Here is a 17,189-nt window from a genome sequence, read left to right as displayed (position 1 = left end):
GAACATAGCATGAAGACTTAATTACAAAAACAGTTATATTTGTTGAGTGTTTACTGTGTGTCAGGCAGTATTCTCATGCTCTATAGGCATGTTATCTCATTTAAATACATCACTCTTGTCAAGTGGATACTATGACAACTCTCATTTTACAGATCAGAGAAGTTAGAAGACACTATACAAGGTACATAGTGGCTGAGCTCAGAGCCGGCCACAGGCTGACTGAACCTAGAGCTCTCATTCTTGATCAGTATGGCACACAGAATTTTCTTGTAAATGGGAAACAGATTTTCTGCTTCTGTACATTTTTATTTTAAAGAGAGAGTAAGTCAGAACCAGACTCAACAATTCTTAAGGGAATTTTTTAAAAAGCAAACCTTATAAGGATGACTTCAGGATGCTTATTTTTATAAATATGCCTTATTTATTATGAAATCATCTTGAAGGAGAACAATTATACTTTTACTATTTACGTTGCTTCTCTAAAATTCAGTAGAAGGTGAAAAATTTTAAAGACATAGGTCCAAAAGTGAGATAAATTTTGATTTTTTAAAATCTATAATCCTATGCCAGGGTATGCTGCCTGAATTGCAGCTTAAGAGTTAATAGACCATAATGACTCAGAGCTCTTGTATGAAATCAAGTCCTCTCCTTCGCTAAGAGAACAGCAAGATGGAATCAAGAATTAAACAAACTGAGACTCTAGGTCAGATCAATTGAAAGTGGCAAGATGCAGTTTTCCTTATTCAAACTCCTAGTTGCTTCATGGTTCTTGAAAGTTAAGCATAAAACCTGGGAGGCCAAGCAATTTTATATTTAAAAGATACCAACATGTATTTTATAGTTTAGCTCAAAATTTAAACAGAAATTAAAATTAAAAAATTTTTTCGTATTATTCTGAAATACCAGCTCTATACTAATAATATTTAGAAGTTGAAATACTGTTTATATTCATATGCTTCCTTTTCATACAGCTTTACTGAGCTTGCAAGCCTTCTACATGCTAGGCACTATTTTGAGGGCTTTGGAGGAAATAAATATGCCTGAGATAGAGACCCTGTTCTCTGAGACGCTTTATGATAGGAAAGATTAGATACATAAAAAGCCAAAGTGCAAGCCACAATGTGAAAAGGACAATACAGAGGCTTAAGTAAAATATGCTGAAAATGCAGAGGGGCCGGTGAGCACTTGCCGAGGTAAACGGGAAGGCAACAGGGAGAGAAGGTGGTGGTCGAACAGGTATGAGAGGAAAAGAACAGCAGGAGCACAAGCCTGAGATGTAAGAGAGTAAGGGAGGCGGGGAACTGGCAAGGAATTCAATTTGCCTGGAGCCAAGAGAATGTCCAGATTGTGAAGATTCGTTCCAGAGCCCTGCGGAGCTGCCGGCTTCATGGTGTCGCTGCGCAGCTCAGCACTCTCATCAGCTCAGCCAGGCCCCTGGTCTGATTTGGAGTGAAGGGAGCAGGGGCAAGAATCAGTTTCTGAGGGTAGCAGGTGGCACAGCTGAGACAGTGTCACCGAGTGGGAGGGTGTGCTGTGAGTGGGAGGATGCATGTTCCCTGACAGTGTGCAAGGCCGTGTGGATTTAGGTTGCAGGCAGCGTATAGGACTCAGGAGACTTGGAGGCCCAGAGTCTCCATGGTCACTTCCAGGCCCGCCTTCAAGTTAATTTATGTTTCTGATGTGAAAGGCTTCCACTTGTAGAGTGAATAAAAACAACAGTGCAATCACAAAAGCTATGCTGGTTAAAGTCCTCTGGACTTGGTGATTTCAAGAGATTGTAAGCTATCTCACCTGCATTTGCTTACAAGTCCTACTGAGCCATACCTTAAAGATCTCTCACATATACTCCCACTTCACCAGCTATAGGTAGAGCAGTTTCTCAGCCTTGGTACTACCGGCATTTCTTCAGTGTAGTGGTTTGTCACATGTGTTATATGATGTTTAGCAACATCTCTGACCCCTACCCACTAGATGCCAATAGCACCCACCCTTCAGTTATGAAAACCAGAAATGTCTTTAGACATTGTCAAGTGGCTTTTGGCGTGCAAAATTGCCCCTGCTTGAGAACCACTGTGCTAAAGTGATTTTTCTAAAATGAAAATCTCATTATGTCACTTCTCTGTTTAATGAAAAAAAATATATACAATATGCACACACGCAGGAAATATACCAAAATAATTAGTGTTTGTCCAGGTCAGTGGGTGGGGGGTGATTTTATGTTTTATATATGAGTACATATACATATATAATATATATAATAAGGAAAAGAATGGTATTTTTAGAAAAAGTGATTAAGGGCTCCCTGCTGTCTAAAGGATCAAGTCCAAGCTCCTTAGCATTGCATGTATAAGGTTCCTATGTTCCGGCCTTTGCCAGCTGCTCGAACCCCACCTCTTATCAGCCTCTCCTCATACTTGGTCACTGAGCCTCAATGACCTAGATGAGTTCTTGCTTGTTTCCAGTCTCTGCATCTTTGCTGAACCATTCTTTCTGCCCAGCGCAACCTCCTAACTCTTAATTGCCTCGCTCAGTCCTGTGTGTCCTTCAGAAATTGGCTCTCTTGGGCTTCCCTGGTGGCGCAGTGGTTGAGAGTCCGCCTGCCGATGCAGGGGACACGGGTTCGTGCCCCGATCCGGGACGATCCCACATGCCGCGGAGCGTCTGGGCCCGTGAGCCATGGCCGCTGAGCCTGTGCGTCCAGAGCCTGTGCTCTGCAAAGGGAGAGGCCACAACAGTGAGGGGCCCGCGTAAAGCAAAAAAAAAAAAAAAAAGAAAAAAGAAATTGGCTCTCTTTTTCCAGGAATGCTTCTGTATCCTCCAGTCTGAATTAACTGCTTCTCCTATAATGTTCTCATGGCAGGAATACCATGCATCCACCACAGCACTCACCATATGATACCATAATCATCAGCGTACTCGGCTGTCACCCAGGCTGTCACTCAGAGGTCACCCCTGTGTGTTTTCTAAAGAGCATCCCTTCCTCAAGATCCTTACTGACATTTGCCAGAAAACTGCCATAATGAATATACGAATAAATCCATGATGATTGCGATGTGATCAGCACTTCCTAGAGTTCTGCCCAACCACACGCAGTCATCTGGTGTTCCCTACTAGATTCTGAAGTCCTCCAGGTGGGGACGACTTCGCCTTATTTTCACGATTTTATCTCCAGCACTAAACACAGTATCTGATCCAGAGCAGGACTTTGATAAATAAATGAAAGAGAAGTTATCACCTCAGCTATTAGTACCATGCCAGGAATTCTGATGGCCCTTGCCAAAATGGGGGTAGGAAGCTCTGCCACCATGGCTCCCAAACCTGGATGAGCATCCAAATATCCTAGGGAATTAAAAATAAATAAAGTGCTCCACTTCAGACCTGAATCAGAATCTCAAGGCTAGGGCCTGGTTATCTGTCATTATTTAAAAATGCTGATGAAATTCTAATAATGGGAGCCACTCCCTTTGTCATGCTTCTCCCTCCTGTCACCACAATCCTATTGTTTATCTGTGGACACCACACCTGGGATCACTGAAGAAGAATTTCCAGAGAAGGATTTTGCTTACTCTGATCTCTCCTTTGATCTAGGTGTCTTACATTCCTGTGTCCTCCAACTGAAGCCTAGTCACTTAGCAGGAAAAAGGAAGGCAGCATGTTTCCAAAAACATTTGGAAAGAGAGAAAAAGGAAGAGTGAGAGAGACAGACAGAAAACAGAATCCAGGGAAAACAGTAATCTGCCTTTTAAACTTTCCAAAATAGCATTTGATCTTTTGCTTATGTAAACTGGACTGCCTAGGCTGTGTACATCCTATGATAGATCAGGTAAATTTGGGCACCCACCAAAACTCTGCATCCTCAGGTAAAAAAATCATCCGAAAGGAACAGGGTAGTGGGCAGGCATACCCTCACTCCAGGAGAGCAGCTGTCACGCTATAATCAGAGCTGTGTGGTGAGTACTTACTGTATGCTATACACTGTGATGGTCCTCAAAGGAAAGAAGCCAACTTAAATTTAACTGTACGTGTTACTCATGAGTCTTATGAACTAGTTCTCTTGTACTTCCACTTTGCCCTAGTCCTTGGGACTACAACAAAGGAAAGTGTAGAGGGGAAAACAATCAACATCTCTAAAATCACCATCATGAATTGGTGGCACATGGCTTCATAGCTTTAAGAATGTGTGTAGACGTGAAGGGGCCCCTTTGCAGGGACGACTTCATTGTGGAGTGTGTTGGTGCATGGAACAGAGGGTGGCACATCACCTATTCACGGTGAGGGGTGCATCAGTGGAATAACCGGGGGTCTGGAATAAGAAAAAGTAACTGCAGATACTGCTGGGCAGCCAGGAAGGCTGCATTTATAAGCTCATGATAAGCTATTAGGTACTTGCTGAACTATGTGGAGGTGATGGAGTTACTGAAATTCTGTGGCAGGGACTGAGCACCATATCTCAGGCAATAAACACCCCAAAACGAGACACAAGGAAACATAACTTACAGGGAAATATTAGGAGAAAGATACACAGTCCAGTCAGCCCTCAGTGTCCACAGGTTCTGCGGATTCAGCTAACTGCGGATGGAACCCTGGTTGGCTGAATCTGTGGCTATGGAGGGCTAACTGTACATTTTGTATAAGATACTTGAGCACCTGTGGGTTTTGGTATCCGCAGGAGGTTCCCAGAACCAATCCCCTGCAGATACCAAGGTACAATTGTATACGTATGTTTTCTTGAACTTTTGGCTAGCAATAAATGAATTAAAACATTAATGGAAAAATTTCTTTGTTCCTGGGGTTGTGGTAGAGTCATAGAGAGTACAGTTCAATCATTTACAAATAGGATTAAAATAATAAGGGGATAATTTGGGAAGTACATAAATTTGGGAGGAGAAACTTCAGTAGTCATATTTGAATCAGAAATAGCAAAACTTTTTGCCTTTTTATTAATTAATGAAGTCACTATGTTCCCATGGCTTTCTAGGGGTTGGCTTTCTTTCTGTGATTTGCAGAAGATCCTCTTAAACTGCTTTGCTGACTTGTCCTCCAGAGGACAGAGTGTGACAAAGTTGAGTCTTGATGGCTTCAGCAAGTAGAAACCTGCCTCGCACAGGATGACTGTGCTCCCCTCTGGGGCTCTTTGTCAGTTCCTCCCACTGCGTTTATAGGCAAGGAGGAGTTCCTGAACCAGAGTCTGTATGCTGAAGCTTGATTCTGTATTTTGAAAAAAATCAGAACTGCCGAAGGAAAAAAGCTCTACTTAAGAATAAAGGGCCCCTCGGAATGTATGACACACAATTTATAGTCCTACCATAGTACTATGCTCCCTTAAAAACACCCTTCCCGGGCTTCTCTGGTGGCGCAGTGGTTGGGAGTCCGCCTGCCAATGCAGGGGACACGGGTTTGTGCCCCGGTCCGGGAGGATCCCACATGCCGCGGAGCGGCTGGGACCGTGAGCCATGGCCGCTGAGCCTGCACGTCCGGAGCCTGTGCTCCGCAACGGGAGAGGCCACAACAGCGAGAGGCCCGCGTACCACAAAAAAAAACCCAACCCAACAACAACAACAAAAAAACAAAAACAAAAAAAACACCCTTCCCCCAGCACACACATTCAGATTCAGGATTTAGATCCAGATATTTAGGTCATGTTCATATTTAAAAATAAAAAGGGCATATTTTCATGTTTTATCTTCTGAAACCTATTAGGAGCACAAAACAGTGCCTTCATTACATTTTGCACCAGCACAATTATTCCCACTTATGGTTTGAACATAAAATGTATTTAAAGATGGCAAATTCTGAAAACTGTAACACACACACATGCTTAAAGGATAAAATTTGTTTCATTTTTGTATCCTGTGTTTGGCTAAAAGACAGCTACAAGTCATTGTGATATTTAAGAAGAACAATTGCTAAACAGAATTTTGCAAGAGTTTCATTTTTTTCAATTTGGTCTATAACTAAAATACATGATACCCAGAATGAAGATTATAGATCTTTCATCTTCTTTGATCCACTTTGGCAGCAACTTACAATATGAGCTTGGAAATAACTTGTCAATAGAGTTAACAGTTTCCTCAACTTTTCCTAGTTTTCTAATGTTAGATTGTTCAGCTACAATAAAACTCTGCCTTGAAGAAAATTACCTAAATTACACAAATTACATCATAAGTCTCAGCCACACTACACATTAGGAATATTTCTTTTCTCCTTAAAAATAATATTTCCTATAAAGGAAATACTCCTCAATTTTAAATTCCCAAATAAGAGAATTACTAGTGTTTAAAACATTTTTTACAAAGAAAAGCTACTCACTATTTGAAGAGTATTTCCTCGTAAGTGACTCTGGTAGAAACGATCACATGAATCTACATTTTGTTCAGCTCTTCACTATTTCCTCAAAGACAAAAACAGCCTCAGGTGAAAGCTGGAAGCAAAAACCTTCCATTCCCCCAAGAGCTCCTCTACGAGTCAGGAGCCTCATTGCATACTTCACCAAGCTGCTTGCTGCCTGCTGTTTTTCAGCAAGAGTGACCTCCAACACCTTTTATTTAGAGCTGCAATGCACTCTTAATGGCACACATGGAACACATCATGTGCCAAGCCAACACCTTAAGAGGGTGGGAAGCTTTTCAACCAGGAAGACACGCTGAAAATATTTAGCAGTCAGCAAATTGCATGTAAGCAAAGCCTTGCTTGTTTTTCACAAAACAATCCAACAACGTAATGAGTCAAGATGAACTCATTTACACAGTTCTCAACTGGGAACCATCTGGAACAATATCTCCACTGCTCTCAGAGTTTCCTCTCCTTCACCTTAAGTTTAAATTCCAAGCAACTACAGAAGAATGGCTGTCCTCAATATTTTTAATGATGGTAATATATTTTTTTCTCCATTTCATAATTCAGTTTTTCTCTACTCTTTGCTCATCTCATTTATGCTCATTTACTCTTTATACTGCAATTCTCCTGACACACATACTCCCCAAGTAAGGAGTAGTTTCAATTTAAATGTATCTTCCTGGGCTTCCCTGGTGGCGCAGTGGTTGAGAGTCTGCCTGCCAGTGCGGAGGACACGGGTTCGAGCCCTGGTCTGGGAAGATCCCGCATGCCGCGGAGCAACTGGGCCCGTGAGCCACAATTATTGAGCCTGCGTGTCTGGAGCCTGTGCTCCGCAACAAGAGAGGCCACGACAGTGAGGCCCGCGCACCGCGATGAAGAGTGGCCCCCACTTGCCGCAACTAGAGAAAGCCCTCGCACAGAAACGAAGATTCAACACAGCCAAAAATAAATAAAATAAATAAAGAATTATTCTAAAAAATAATAAAATTAAAAAATAAATAAATAAAAAATAAATAAATGTATCTTCCTGACCAGGGCAAAGATCAGGCTCTTGGAGCAGTGGAGAAACTGTCAATAATTATTTCTCAACATTTAATCCATCATTCACCATGTCCACCTCCTGAGACCTGTGCAGTTGGTTAGAAGTTGGATTTCAGATGAGCCCAATTTCAAAGTTTCATAAGGACTTTGTCCCTTTGAGGGCTCAGCCCTGTTTCCTTTGTTACTATCTGAAATTAAATTCTAAGAACATTAAACATTCTGAACACAAAACAGGCTGGTGGGCTCTGGTATCAGATAACTAATGAGCTGTCACAGGAGCTGAGTTTAACTCACTCTTTCTCTCCCAGCGGTTGAAGCTTTAAAGTTTCCTTTCTGGATTTTCTGAATGAGAACAGGGAAGCAAATGATGATCTGAAGCTCAGCCGAGAAGGAACGGATGTTGGGTTTCTTTGATTAGGTATATTTTTAGATCTTGATGTTTGTAATTCCATAGGATCTAAAAGAAAATTGTAAAAATTTTGCATGATTAATATTTCCAGGTGAATACTCTTGGAGAACTAACACCCCCACCCATGCAGTCTAGGATCGCAGGCATCCCCACATGAAGACCTCGGGACTAGGGGGCGCCCTGTGCCTCTTGGTTCTGCTGAGTGGAGGAGCCTCATTAAGAGTGGGGAGTCTTTCAGTAGGTGCTGGGGCCTGCAGCTCTGCAGGACATCCTTCCCCTCATACCAGCTGGGACACTTTCTCAATGTGTTTTCCCCAGGGCAATCCAAAGCCAAAGGTAGTGTGTTAGGGACCTCATCCGGTTCTCGTGCTGCTCTTAACTACCCTATCCTTCAGAAATTTTTATTTTGGTGCTTTAAAAACATAGTGATAGGGCTTCCCTGGGGGCGCAGTGGTTGAGAGTCCACCTGCCGATGCAGGGGACACGGGTTCGTGCCCCGGTCTGGGAGGATCCCACATGCCGCGGAGTGGCTGGGCCCATGAGCCATGGCCGCTGAGCCTGTGCGACCGGAGCCTGTGCTCCGCAACGGGAGAGGCCACAACAGTGACAGGCCCGCGTACCGCAAAAACAAACAAACAAACAAACAAACAAACAAAAACATAGTGATAGACTACGTGACTTTTCATATCAAAGAAAGTAAAGGAAAAGGTAATTAAGCCCTTTAGAGTGCTCCTTATTCCCATTAACATCTCTGTGCACATGTATTTGCTACATATACGGTTTATATGTGGGTATGCATGTAATATAAATATGTATAATATATATGTATAGATAATATATGATATTATATATGAGTATTAAAAATTCTAAGGCATGCTCAACATATACCAGTTCCATCATGCTGTAATACTTTTGGACATGCTGAGTTTTTAAATGAGGAATTCAAGGTAAGGGGAAATTCATCATGGTATATATGGGGTTAATCTAAAAATCTGAATTGTGAACTTTTTAGATAGATTTCTTTTTTATGGGAGTTGCAAAATATTTCCAATATATAAGTTTAGATATATTGTTACATGTTTCTCAATGTTACTAATGTTAGTAACATATAACAAAAGCAGTCAATGTGACTCTACCAGTAGAGAGATACTTTACACTGTTCCGCTACTTAAAATTTCTAATGCACTTTGTTATTCCCAAATAGTCCTGAGAAAGCAGTTTTTATTATCCTCATTTACAGATTAAAAAATAAGCGATTGGTGAAGGTGAGAGACATGATGGTAGTCACAAAGTTAGAATGTCCAAGGAAGGCATTTGTTTGACCTCATTTATGGGGTTTAAGTTACCAAAGTACCAGAAGGGTGGCAGCTTCTCTACCACCTTCCCCCTCCTAACCCCCCTCATGTCCTGTTTTCCTTTCCCTCCCTTCCTCTGTCTCCCCCTCCTTGTGCATCATCATCCCATTTATTTACATGCTTACTGTATTAGAGTTCAGTACTTTATACGTATTATTTTATTTAATTCTCACAACCACCTTGTGAAGTAGGTATTATCATTCCCATTTAAAGATGAGAAAATTGAGGCTTATAGAGAATAAGAATAAGTAACTTGAACAGAGTCACATGAATTCTGATAGAATAGAGAATATAGAGACATACAGTGGAGATTTGAATCCAGGCCCTTTTTGATACTGATGCCTGTGTTCTTAACCATTGTGCTATCTTGCCTGACTCTAAAAACATACCCTCAAGACAGTACAGTCCATTTTCAGTTCACTCTTTTTATTGTGAATTTTGCCCCTTATGATTTAAAAATAGTCCTGAACGTGGATTGGTTAAATTGGAGATCCCACTGAGCCTTTATCTACAACGAGGTGCCCTAAGAGCTCACCATTTTCTGCCATCCCCTTTCTCAGTCTGTATGTAACTGGTTGTTTTAACATTTGGCTAACATCTGTTTCATTGCAAAACTTTTTCCTTTGAACTTCTTCAAACCATTTACCAGTTACTCCTTGAAGCCATCTGATATCCCTCTTTGTCTTCTGGAGTTTGCTGAAATAAAACAAAAATATCAATGCATGCTTTAAATTTCTTCGCATGAAGTGCAAACTCATGTGATGGGTCAAACTTTACCTAGTGGAGGAGTTGCATAAACTATAAGTCCAGGGGAAAAATTGGCTCTAGTCGGAGTTTCCTCTTCACCACCATGGATGTATTTTGGCTGTAATCACATAAATTCGATGAGAATCTAAAAGTGTCTGCTAGTAGTTGAAATAATCAAGTTGCTGAGGACAATGTGGGTTGAGCATTGGGCAAACCTGACCTAATAATGCAACTGAATGATAGATATTTTAATGACATGGGGAAACCAGAATATTCTAGTTCTCTTTTTGCGGTATGCGGGCCTCTCACTGTCGTGGCCTCTCCCGTTGCGGAGCACAGGCTCCGGACGCGCAGGCCCAGTGGCCATGGCTCACGGGCCCAGCCGCTCCGCGGCATATGGGATCCTCCCAGACCGGGGCACGAACCCGTATCCCCTGCATCCGCAGGCGGACTCTCAACCACTGCGCCACCAGGGAGGCCCAGAATATTCTAGTTCTGATTACTCATTCATTCATTCATTAATGATTAGATGTTTATTGAGCTATGCTTATGTAACAGGTCCCGTGAAGGCAATGGGGATTCAATGGTGAATATTGCCCATTCAGTGGTCAAAGAGAAAAGCTTACATGCAGAAAAGAAATTGTTGAATGTAACGGTCTTAGATAATGTAATTCTTTAAACACACAAACACAAAAGCCCATGAATGAGGACATGGCTAATGCTCAGTAGTTAAGGGCAGTATGATTTGAGATGGATAGGAAAGGTCATCCAAAGCACAAATGTGTCTGACCCACACTTCCAGAGTGCCAGAACTGAAATCCTGCCATTATTTCTTTTTCCTTCTCCCCTGCCCTTACCTGCTTAGTCTTCTTTCAAATGAAAATGCTGCTCTAAGTCCTTAGTTAAATCATCAGTTGTGATTTTTTATTTTTAAAGCCGATCATTTGCTCCATTTCAGGAGGACCCTAGAACTGTTTGGAAATGAGAGAATATTTAATCCAGAGGGAGACTGCCCTGGACTGAGGCAAATAAAGCAGAAAGGGGAGTCTGAAGAACATAATGACAAATTTCATCAAGTGGTCAGCTTGACAAAGCTCTGATGAAAAAGCCAGGCTTCTTGTTGGGCCCCAAGCTCAAGAAGTTCTGCTGTTTTGGAAAGAAGTTCATGTGACTCTGCAGTTGCCCTTTATCCAGGGCCCTCTGTGAAGCACAAGTGTTAGAGAGTTTGTATTCCTAAGAAAGTGGTGAGCAAGACAGCTGCAGAATGGCTAATTTGGGGTTAAAGGCAACGAACTGTGATGATTGTAAGTCAGGCTCCTGCTTGGGGCTATGATACTGTCATTTTATAAAATAATCAAGAGGGAAGCCAGAGGCCATTCTGCCCAGACTTGCATTTTGAAAAGCATTACGCAACAGTCATCATGTCTAGTCCACATAATTTGCATTGGTGCCTCCCATTTTGCCATTGCCGTCCCTCTGACACCTGGTCACTCCTGTCTCTATTGCTACTATTCTTACTAACAGACTAAGAGACCACAAGTACGTGCTTCTAACCAGTACTGGCTGCCTCCAACTTATTACTACCTCATTTATTAATGTCATATATATATACATATATATATATTTTTTGGGGGGGGCACACCTCGCAGCTTGCAGGATCTTAGTTTCCCAGCCAGGGATCGAACCCGGGCCCCAGGCAGTGAAATTGCTAAGCCCTAACCACTGGACCTCCAGGAAATTCCCTAATGTGCCACATTTGTACATCACCTCTAGTTCCTCAAAAACCCTTCCTAATTATCAGACCCCAACATTCAGCAGCATCCCTGCCCACTTCTCAACACATCCTTCTCATTTCAGAGGACAGTCAAGCTACCCGACTTAGCAACTCTCTAATAAACGTAACTTTATTATTTTTTTCTAAAGCCTCCATATAACATTGACTCTCTTTTAAAATAATCACACTTCATTTAATTTCATCTCAAGCACTCATTCCACACTTGCACTCAAATCCATCACTGCCTGTTTCTTTTTTTTTTTTTTTTTTTTTTGCGGTACGCGGGCCTCTCACTGTTGTGGCCTCTCCCACTGTGGAGCACAGGCTCCGGACGCGCAGGCTCAGCGGCCATGGCTCACGGGCCCAGCCGCTCCGCGGCATGTGGGATCTTCCCGGACCGGGGCACGAACCCGTGTCCCCTGCATCGGCAGGCAGACTCTCAACCACTGCGCCACCAGGGAAGCCCATCACTGCCTGTTTCTTTTCAACATTTGGCCAATGAAGTCAGAAATCTGTACCACTATGTGAATACTTAGACGGTGTGAATTCTACTCTAGGACATGTATCTTAAAGAAATACCCTCCCACTCCCCATCCCCCACAAAATACATGAATTTAACTGAACATTATGCAGTTGCTAAAAATAATTACTCAGGCAATGTAGCATGTGACATAACATGAAGCAGAAAAAACAAAGTACAACATTTTATCTATGCTTATAGCTGTGTGAAAATGATGCACCCATTTAGACACACTAGGGAAAAAAATCAAACACCTGGTCTCTTAGAACAGAGTAATTACAGGTATCAATTCCACTTTTAATTTTTGTAAAATTATGTTTATTCAATAAGTACAATATATGTTTCTTTTTAATGTGAGTTTTTATTTATATTATCATTTTACATTGTAATGTTTCTTGTAGATAGTGAAAAAATCAGTCATATTTTCACAATCCTAATGCAATCAGTACTGCCCTTTTTTTTTTTTTTTTTTTTTTTTGCGGTACACAGGCCTCTCACTGCTGTGGCCTCTCCCATTGTGGAGCACAGGCTCCGGACACGCAGGCTCAGTGGTCATGGCTCACGGGCCCAGCCGCTTCGCGGCATGTGGAATCCTCCCGGACCAGGGCACGAACCCATGTCCCCTGCATCACCAGGCGGACTCTCAACCACTGTGCCACCAGAGAAGCCCAGTACTGCCCTTTTGATGTGATCTTTTCCTCTGCACTTTTCACATGGTTGTAATAAAATGTATTAAATATATACTTGTGGAAAGCCTCCTGCAGAGAAGATGCAGGGATACAATGGCAAGAGCTGATATAGCTACTATCCTAGAGAGCTTACCACGTAATGAGAGAGACAGATATGAGTCCAATAATTATACAAATATAAGATAACAAAGAGTGTTAAGTGTGATTTCTTCATTCAACACGTTTGAACTCTGGGCAATGAGCAGTGAACAAGTCAAGTCCTTGCCCTCATGGAATTTACATTCTGCTGGGGTAGGAGTGGGGGCAAACAATAAAAAAATTAAACAGGTGTTATGAGAGCATATAACAAGGGGCCCTGCTTATATGAGGCAGAAGCAAATATTTCCCTAAGTAGATGACATACGGCCTGAAGGATGAAGGATGAGGCAAAAGGTAGTGGGTAGACGGTTCTGGGAGAGAGCTTTCCAGGCAGAGGGGTAGCAGCTATAGAGTAAGTGCCCCCAAGGCAAGAAGCAAGGAACTGAAACGAGGCTGGCCTGGCTGGGATGTGGCAGTGGAGAAGAATAACTGAAGGGGAGAGCAGAAAGGCAGCTGCTAGATCATGCAACACTGGGGCTTGGGTTAAGCAGTTGGACCTTTAGTCTTGGAGCAACGAGAAAGCATTGATGACTGGGCAGGAGCATGACACATCAGATTTGTACTTTTAAAAGATCATCCTAGGCTAAAAAGCTTCTGCACAGCAAAGGAACCCAACAAAATGAAAAGGTAACCTACTGAATGGGAGAAAGTATTTGCAAATCATATTATCTGATGAGGGGTTAATTATCAAAATATATAAATAACTCATAAAACTCAGTGGCAAAAAAGCAAACTATCTGATTTGGGCAGAGGATCTGAATAGACATTTTTCCAAAGAAGACAGACAGATGGCCAACAGGCACATGAAAATATACTCAGTATCACTAATTATCAGGGAAATGCAAATAAAACCACAATGAGCTATCACTTCATACCTGTCAGAATGGCTATTATCAAAAAGACAAGAAATAACATGTTAGCAAAGATGTGGAGAAAAGGGAGCCCTCATATACTGTTTGTGGGAATGCAGTTTGGTGCAGTCCCTATGGAGAACAGTATGGAGGTTCCTTAAAAAACTAAAAATAGAACCACCATATGACCCAGCAATCCCACTACTGGGTATTTATCTGAAGAAAATGAGAACACGAATTCAAAAACATATGTGCACTCCTGTATTCACTGCAGTATTATTTTCAATAGCCAAGATATGGATACAACCTAAGTGTCCATCAATGAATGAATGGATAAACAAGATGTGGCTTTATACATACATATATATAATGAAATACTATTCAGCCATAAAAAGAATGAAATGCCATTTGCGACAACATGGATGGACCTTGAGGGCATTATGCTAATTGAAATAAGTCAGAGAAAGACAAATACGATATGACCTCACTTATATGTGAAATTTAAACAACAAAAACAAGTTGATAGATACAGAGAAAAGATTGGTGATTGCCAGAGGTGTGAGGGGAGTGGGTGACAGAAATGGGACAAATGGGTAAAGGGGGTCAAAAGGTACAAAATTCCAGTTATAAAATAATTAAGTCATGGGGATGTAATGTACGCATAGTGACAGTAGTTAATAACACTGTATTGAATATTTCAAAGTTGCTAAGAGAGTAGAGATCTTAAAAGTCCTCATCACAAGAAAAAAAGTTTGTAACTATGTGTGGTGACGGATGTTAACTAGACTTATTGTGGTGATCATTTCACAGTATATACAAATATTGAATCATTATGTTGTACCCCTGAAACTAATGTTGTAAAATTAAAAAAAGTTTTTAAAATTAAATAATAATGTCAATTATACCTCAATAAATTTTTTTTACAAAAGATCATCCTAGCAGCAGGTGGAGAAAAGATTCCAGTGGGGAACAAGAGAGAGTGGTCAGGGTACTTATAGGGTGTAGGAGAGAGAGAGGTGTTTGCTTGGACATGGATGATGGTGATGAAGTGGAAGAAAAGTAGAAAGTATTCAGAGCTACTTAGCGGGTGAAATTGTCCACCAAGTGATTAAATGACTTTGGAGGGTTAGGGACAGAGACATATCAAGGAAGATTCCTCAATTCCTAATTTCCATAGGTGCATAGAAGATGCCATTCATTCACATAATGCATGTAGAATCTTCAAAAAGGTTATATATAAGACACCTTCAACATTACTTATCTTTGGAGCAATCATTAAATATTTGCATAATACTCCAACAACTAGGATTTCCATAATTTATTTACTATTCCTCTGGTGCAGAACATTGTGATTTTCCCTTATAAGTATTGCTTAATGAACATCACTGCACATTTTCTATTTTTACAGTACCCCTGATAGATACTGAAGTAGGATTATAGGACCAAAGAGTCAAAATGTTTTTGTGACTCTTTCTACCACTACCAAAGTGCTTCTCAAAATGGCTGTAGCAATATTACTCATGCCAGCAATGTACAAGACTGCCAGTGGGCATCCTTGGAAGACTAAATATTATTATTTTGAGTATTTTTATTTTCTGAATTTAATACTTGCAAGGTACACGTTTAGAATTGTGGGCGGCTATTTTTTAAGAATTTTTGTTTTCTTAAAAAAAATGCTACATTTCTTTGATAAGTGAAGTTTGAACACTTTCCCATATGTCCGTTTACTAATTATATGTTGTATTTTGGCAATTGTACAGTTGATAAATTTATAAATCAACGCCTCAGAGTTTTTCACTGGAATGTGGCATGTTTAATAAAAATATGAACTATTTTTCTTATTTGCTTTAGTTATTTCCCCCAGGTTTCTTCTATTCTGATTAAAATTTGAATGTTGAGCCATATAAACCTCATTCTGAGTAGAGTAGATTAAAACAAAATTAATCTGTAGTTTATGCTAATATTTGTCTCCTGAAGACAATGAGAAATGAAATGTCTTATACCTCAATTTATTGAGGTATAATTGACATTATTATTTAATTTTAAAAACTTTTTTTAATTTTACAACATTAGTTTCAGGGGTACAACATAATGATTCAATATTTGTATATACTGTGAAATGATCACCACAATAAGTCTAGTTAACATCCGTCACCACACATAGTTACAAACTTTTTTTCTTGTGATGAGGACTTTTAAGATCTCTACTCTCTTAGCAACTTTGAAATATTCAATACAGTGTTATTAACTACTGTCACTATATATAAAACCATATAGTGGGGCTTCCCTGGTGGTGCAGTGGTTGAGAGTCCGCCTGCCGATGCGGGGGACACGGGTTCGTGCCCCTGTCCGGGAGGATCCCACATGCCGCGGAGCGGCTGGGCCCGTGAGCCATGGCCACTGGGGCTGCGCGTCCGGAGCCCGTGCTCCGCAACGGGAGAGGGCACAGCAGTGAGAGGCCCGCGTACCGCAAAAAAAAACAAAAACAAACCATATAGTGGTTATATGTAGATACATGAAAGGGCAAGATTTTGAAGAAATCCAGTGGCTTTTAAAGCAGAAGTATTCCAAGGTTGTCAGGGAAGTGGGTGAACATGTACAGCCAAGAGTGAGAAAATTCAAGGGTAAGGTAGTAAAAAAATAGCATTGTGTTTACGTATTACTAAATAAGTAAACATAAATAGTTCTGGCCCTTGAAGTAAGGATAACCCAGGAAGGGAAACTATGAATGACATAAAAGTCTACTCTAGGGCTTCCCTGGTGGTGCAGTGGTTGAGAGTCCGCCTGCCGATGCAGGGGACACGGGTTCGTGCCCCTATCCCGGAGGATCCCACATGCCGCGGAGCGGCTGGGCCCGCGAGCCATGGCCGCGGAGCCTGTGTGTCCGGAGCCTGTGCTCCGCAACGGGAGAGGCCACAGCAGTGAGAGGCCCGCGTACAGAAAAAAAAAAAAAAAAAAAAAAGTCTACTCTAGGTATTACTCTAGGCATCAGTAATTTACCGCCTTAAGCTTTATATACCCATAAGCCCTGTGCACTATAAAATACAGTCTGTATACTTGTAATGGTTGACTGAGCTTCTTGTACTAAAAGGAGCACACCAATTGTAAAACCAGTGGTTAAAACTCATTTATTTACTTAAAAAAAACACATCAAATTAGCTCAACATTAGCAAAATAGAAAAAAAAAACTGAACATAAAGCAGGGGTAACTTGATGTGTGAAACTTAAAAAGACAATATTTTAAGTTTCAGCTAGCCTTAGTCTGAGAGAGATAACAGTTGCTTGCAAATGGAGTTGAACCAAGTTCATGGCCAGCCTGTATGGGGCTC

At 41.2% G+C, this 17,189-nt stretch overlaps 1 protein-coding gene across 13 annotated transcripts in view; it reads right to left on the bottom strand.

Moving 5' to 3' along the window:
- The window catches only part of EXPH5 (exophilin 5), a 68,730-nt gene that overhangs the window by 18,041 nt on the left and 33,500 nt on the right, over nucleotides 1-17,189 (bottom strand). For 3 of the 13 annotated variants that reach the window (XM_081240189.1, XM_081240194.1, XM_081240190.1), the window contains 2 exons: nucleotides 9,677-9,837; nucleotides 7,672-7,834 (listed from right to left, as the gene is read on the bottom strand). In XM_081240189.1, coding sequence (XP_081096315.1) covers nucleotides 7,672-7,834; nucleotides 9,677-9,837 — 324 coding nt within the window. Of the gene's footprint in view, nucleotides 1-6,309; nucleotides 6,336-7,671; nucleotides 7,835-9,676; nucleotides 9,838-9,918; nucleotides 10,007-10,745; nucleotides 10,860-17,189 lie in introns of those variants that run through there. The other 10 variants (XM_081240198.1, XM_081240197.1, XM_081240199.1 and 7 more) reach the window with 8 other exon arrangements.

The sequence above is a fragment of the Mesoplodon bidens genome, assembly GCF_964165515.1.
Source record: "Mesoplodon bidens genome assembly, chromosome: 7".
Taxonomy (NCBI): Eukaryota; Metazoa; Chordata; class Mammalia; order Artiodactyla; family Ziphiidae; genus Mesoplodon; species Mesoplodon bidens.
Note: the sequence above shows the minus strand (reverse complement) of the source record. Positions and strands in the feature narration are given on the sequence as shown.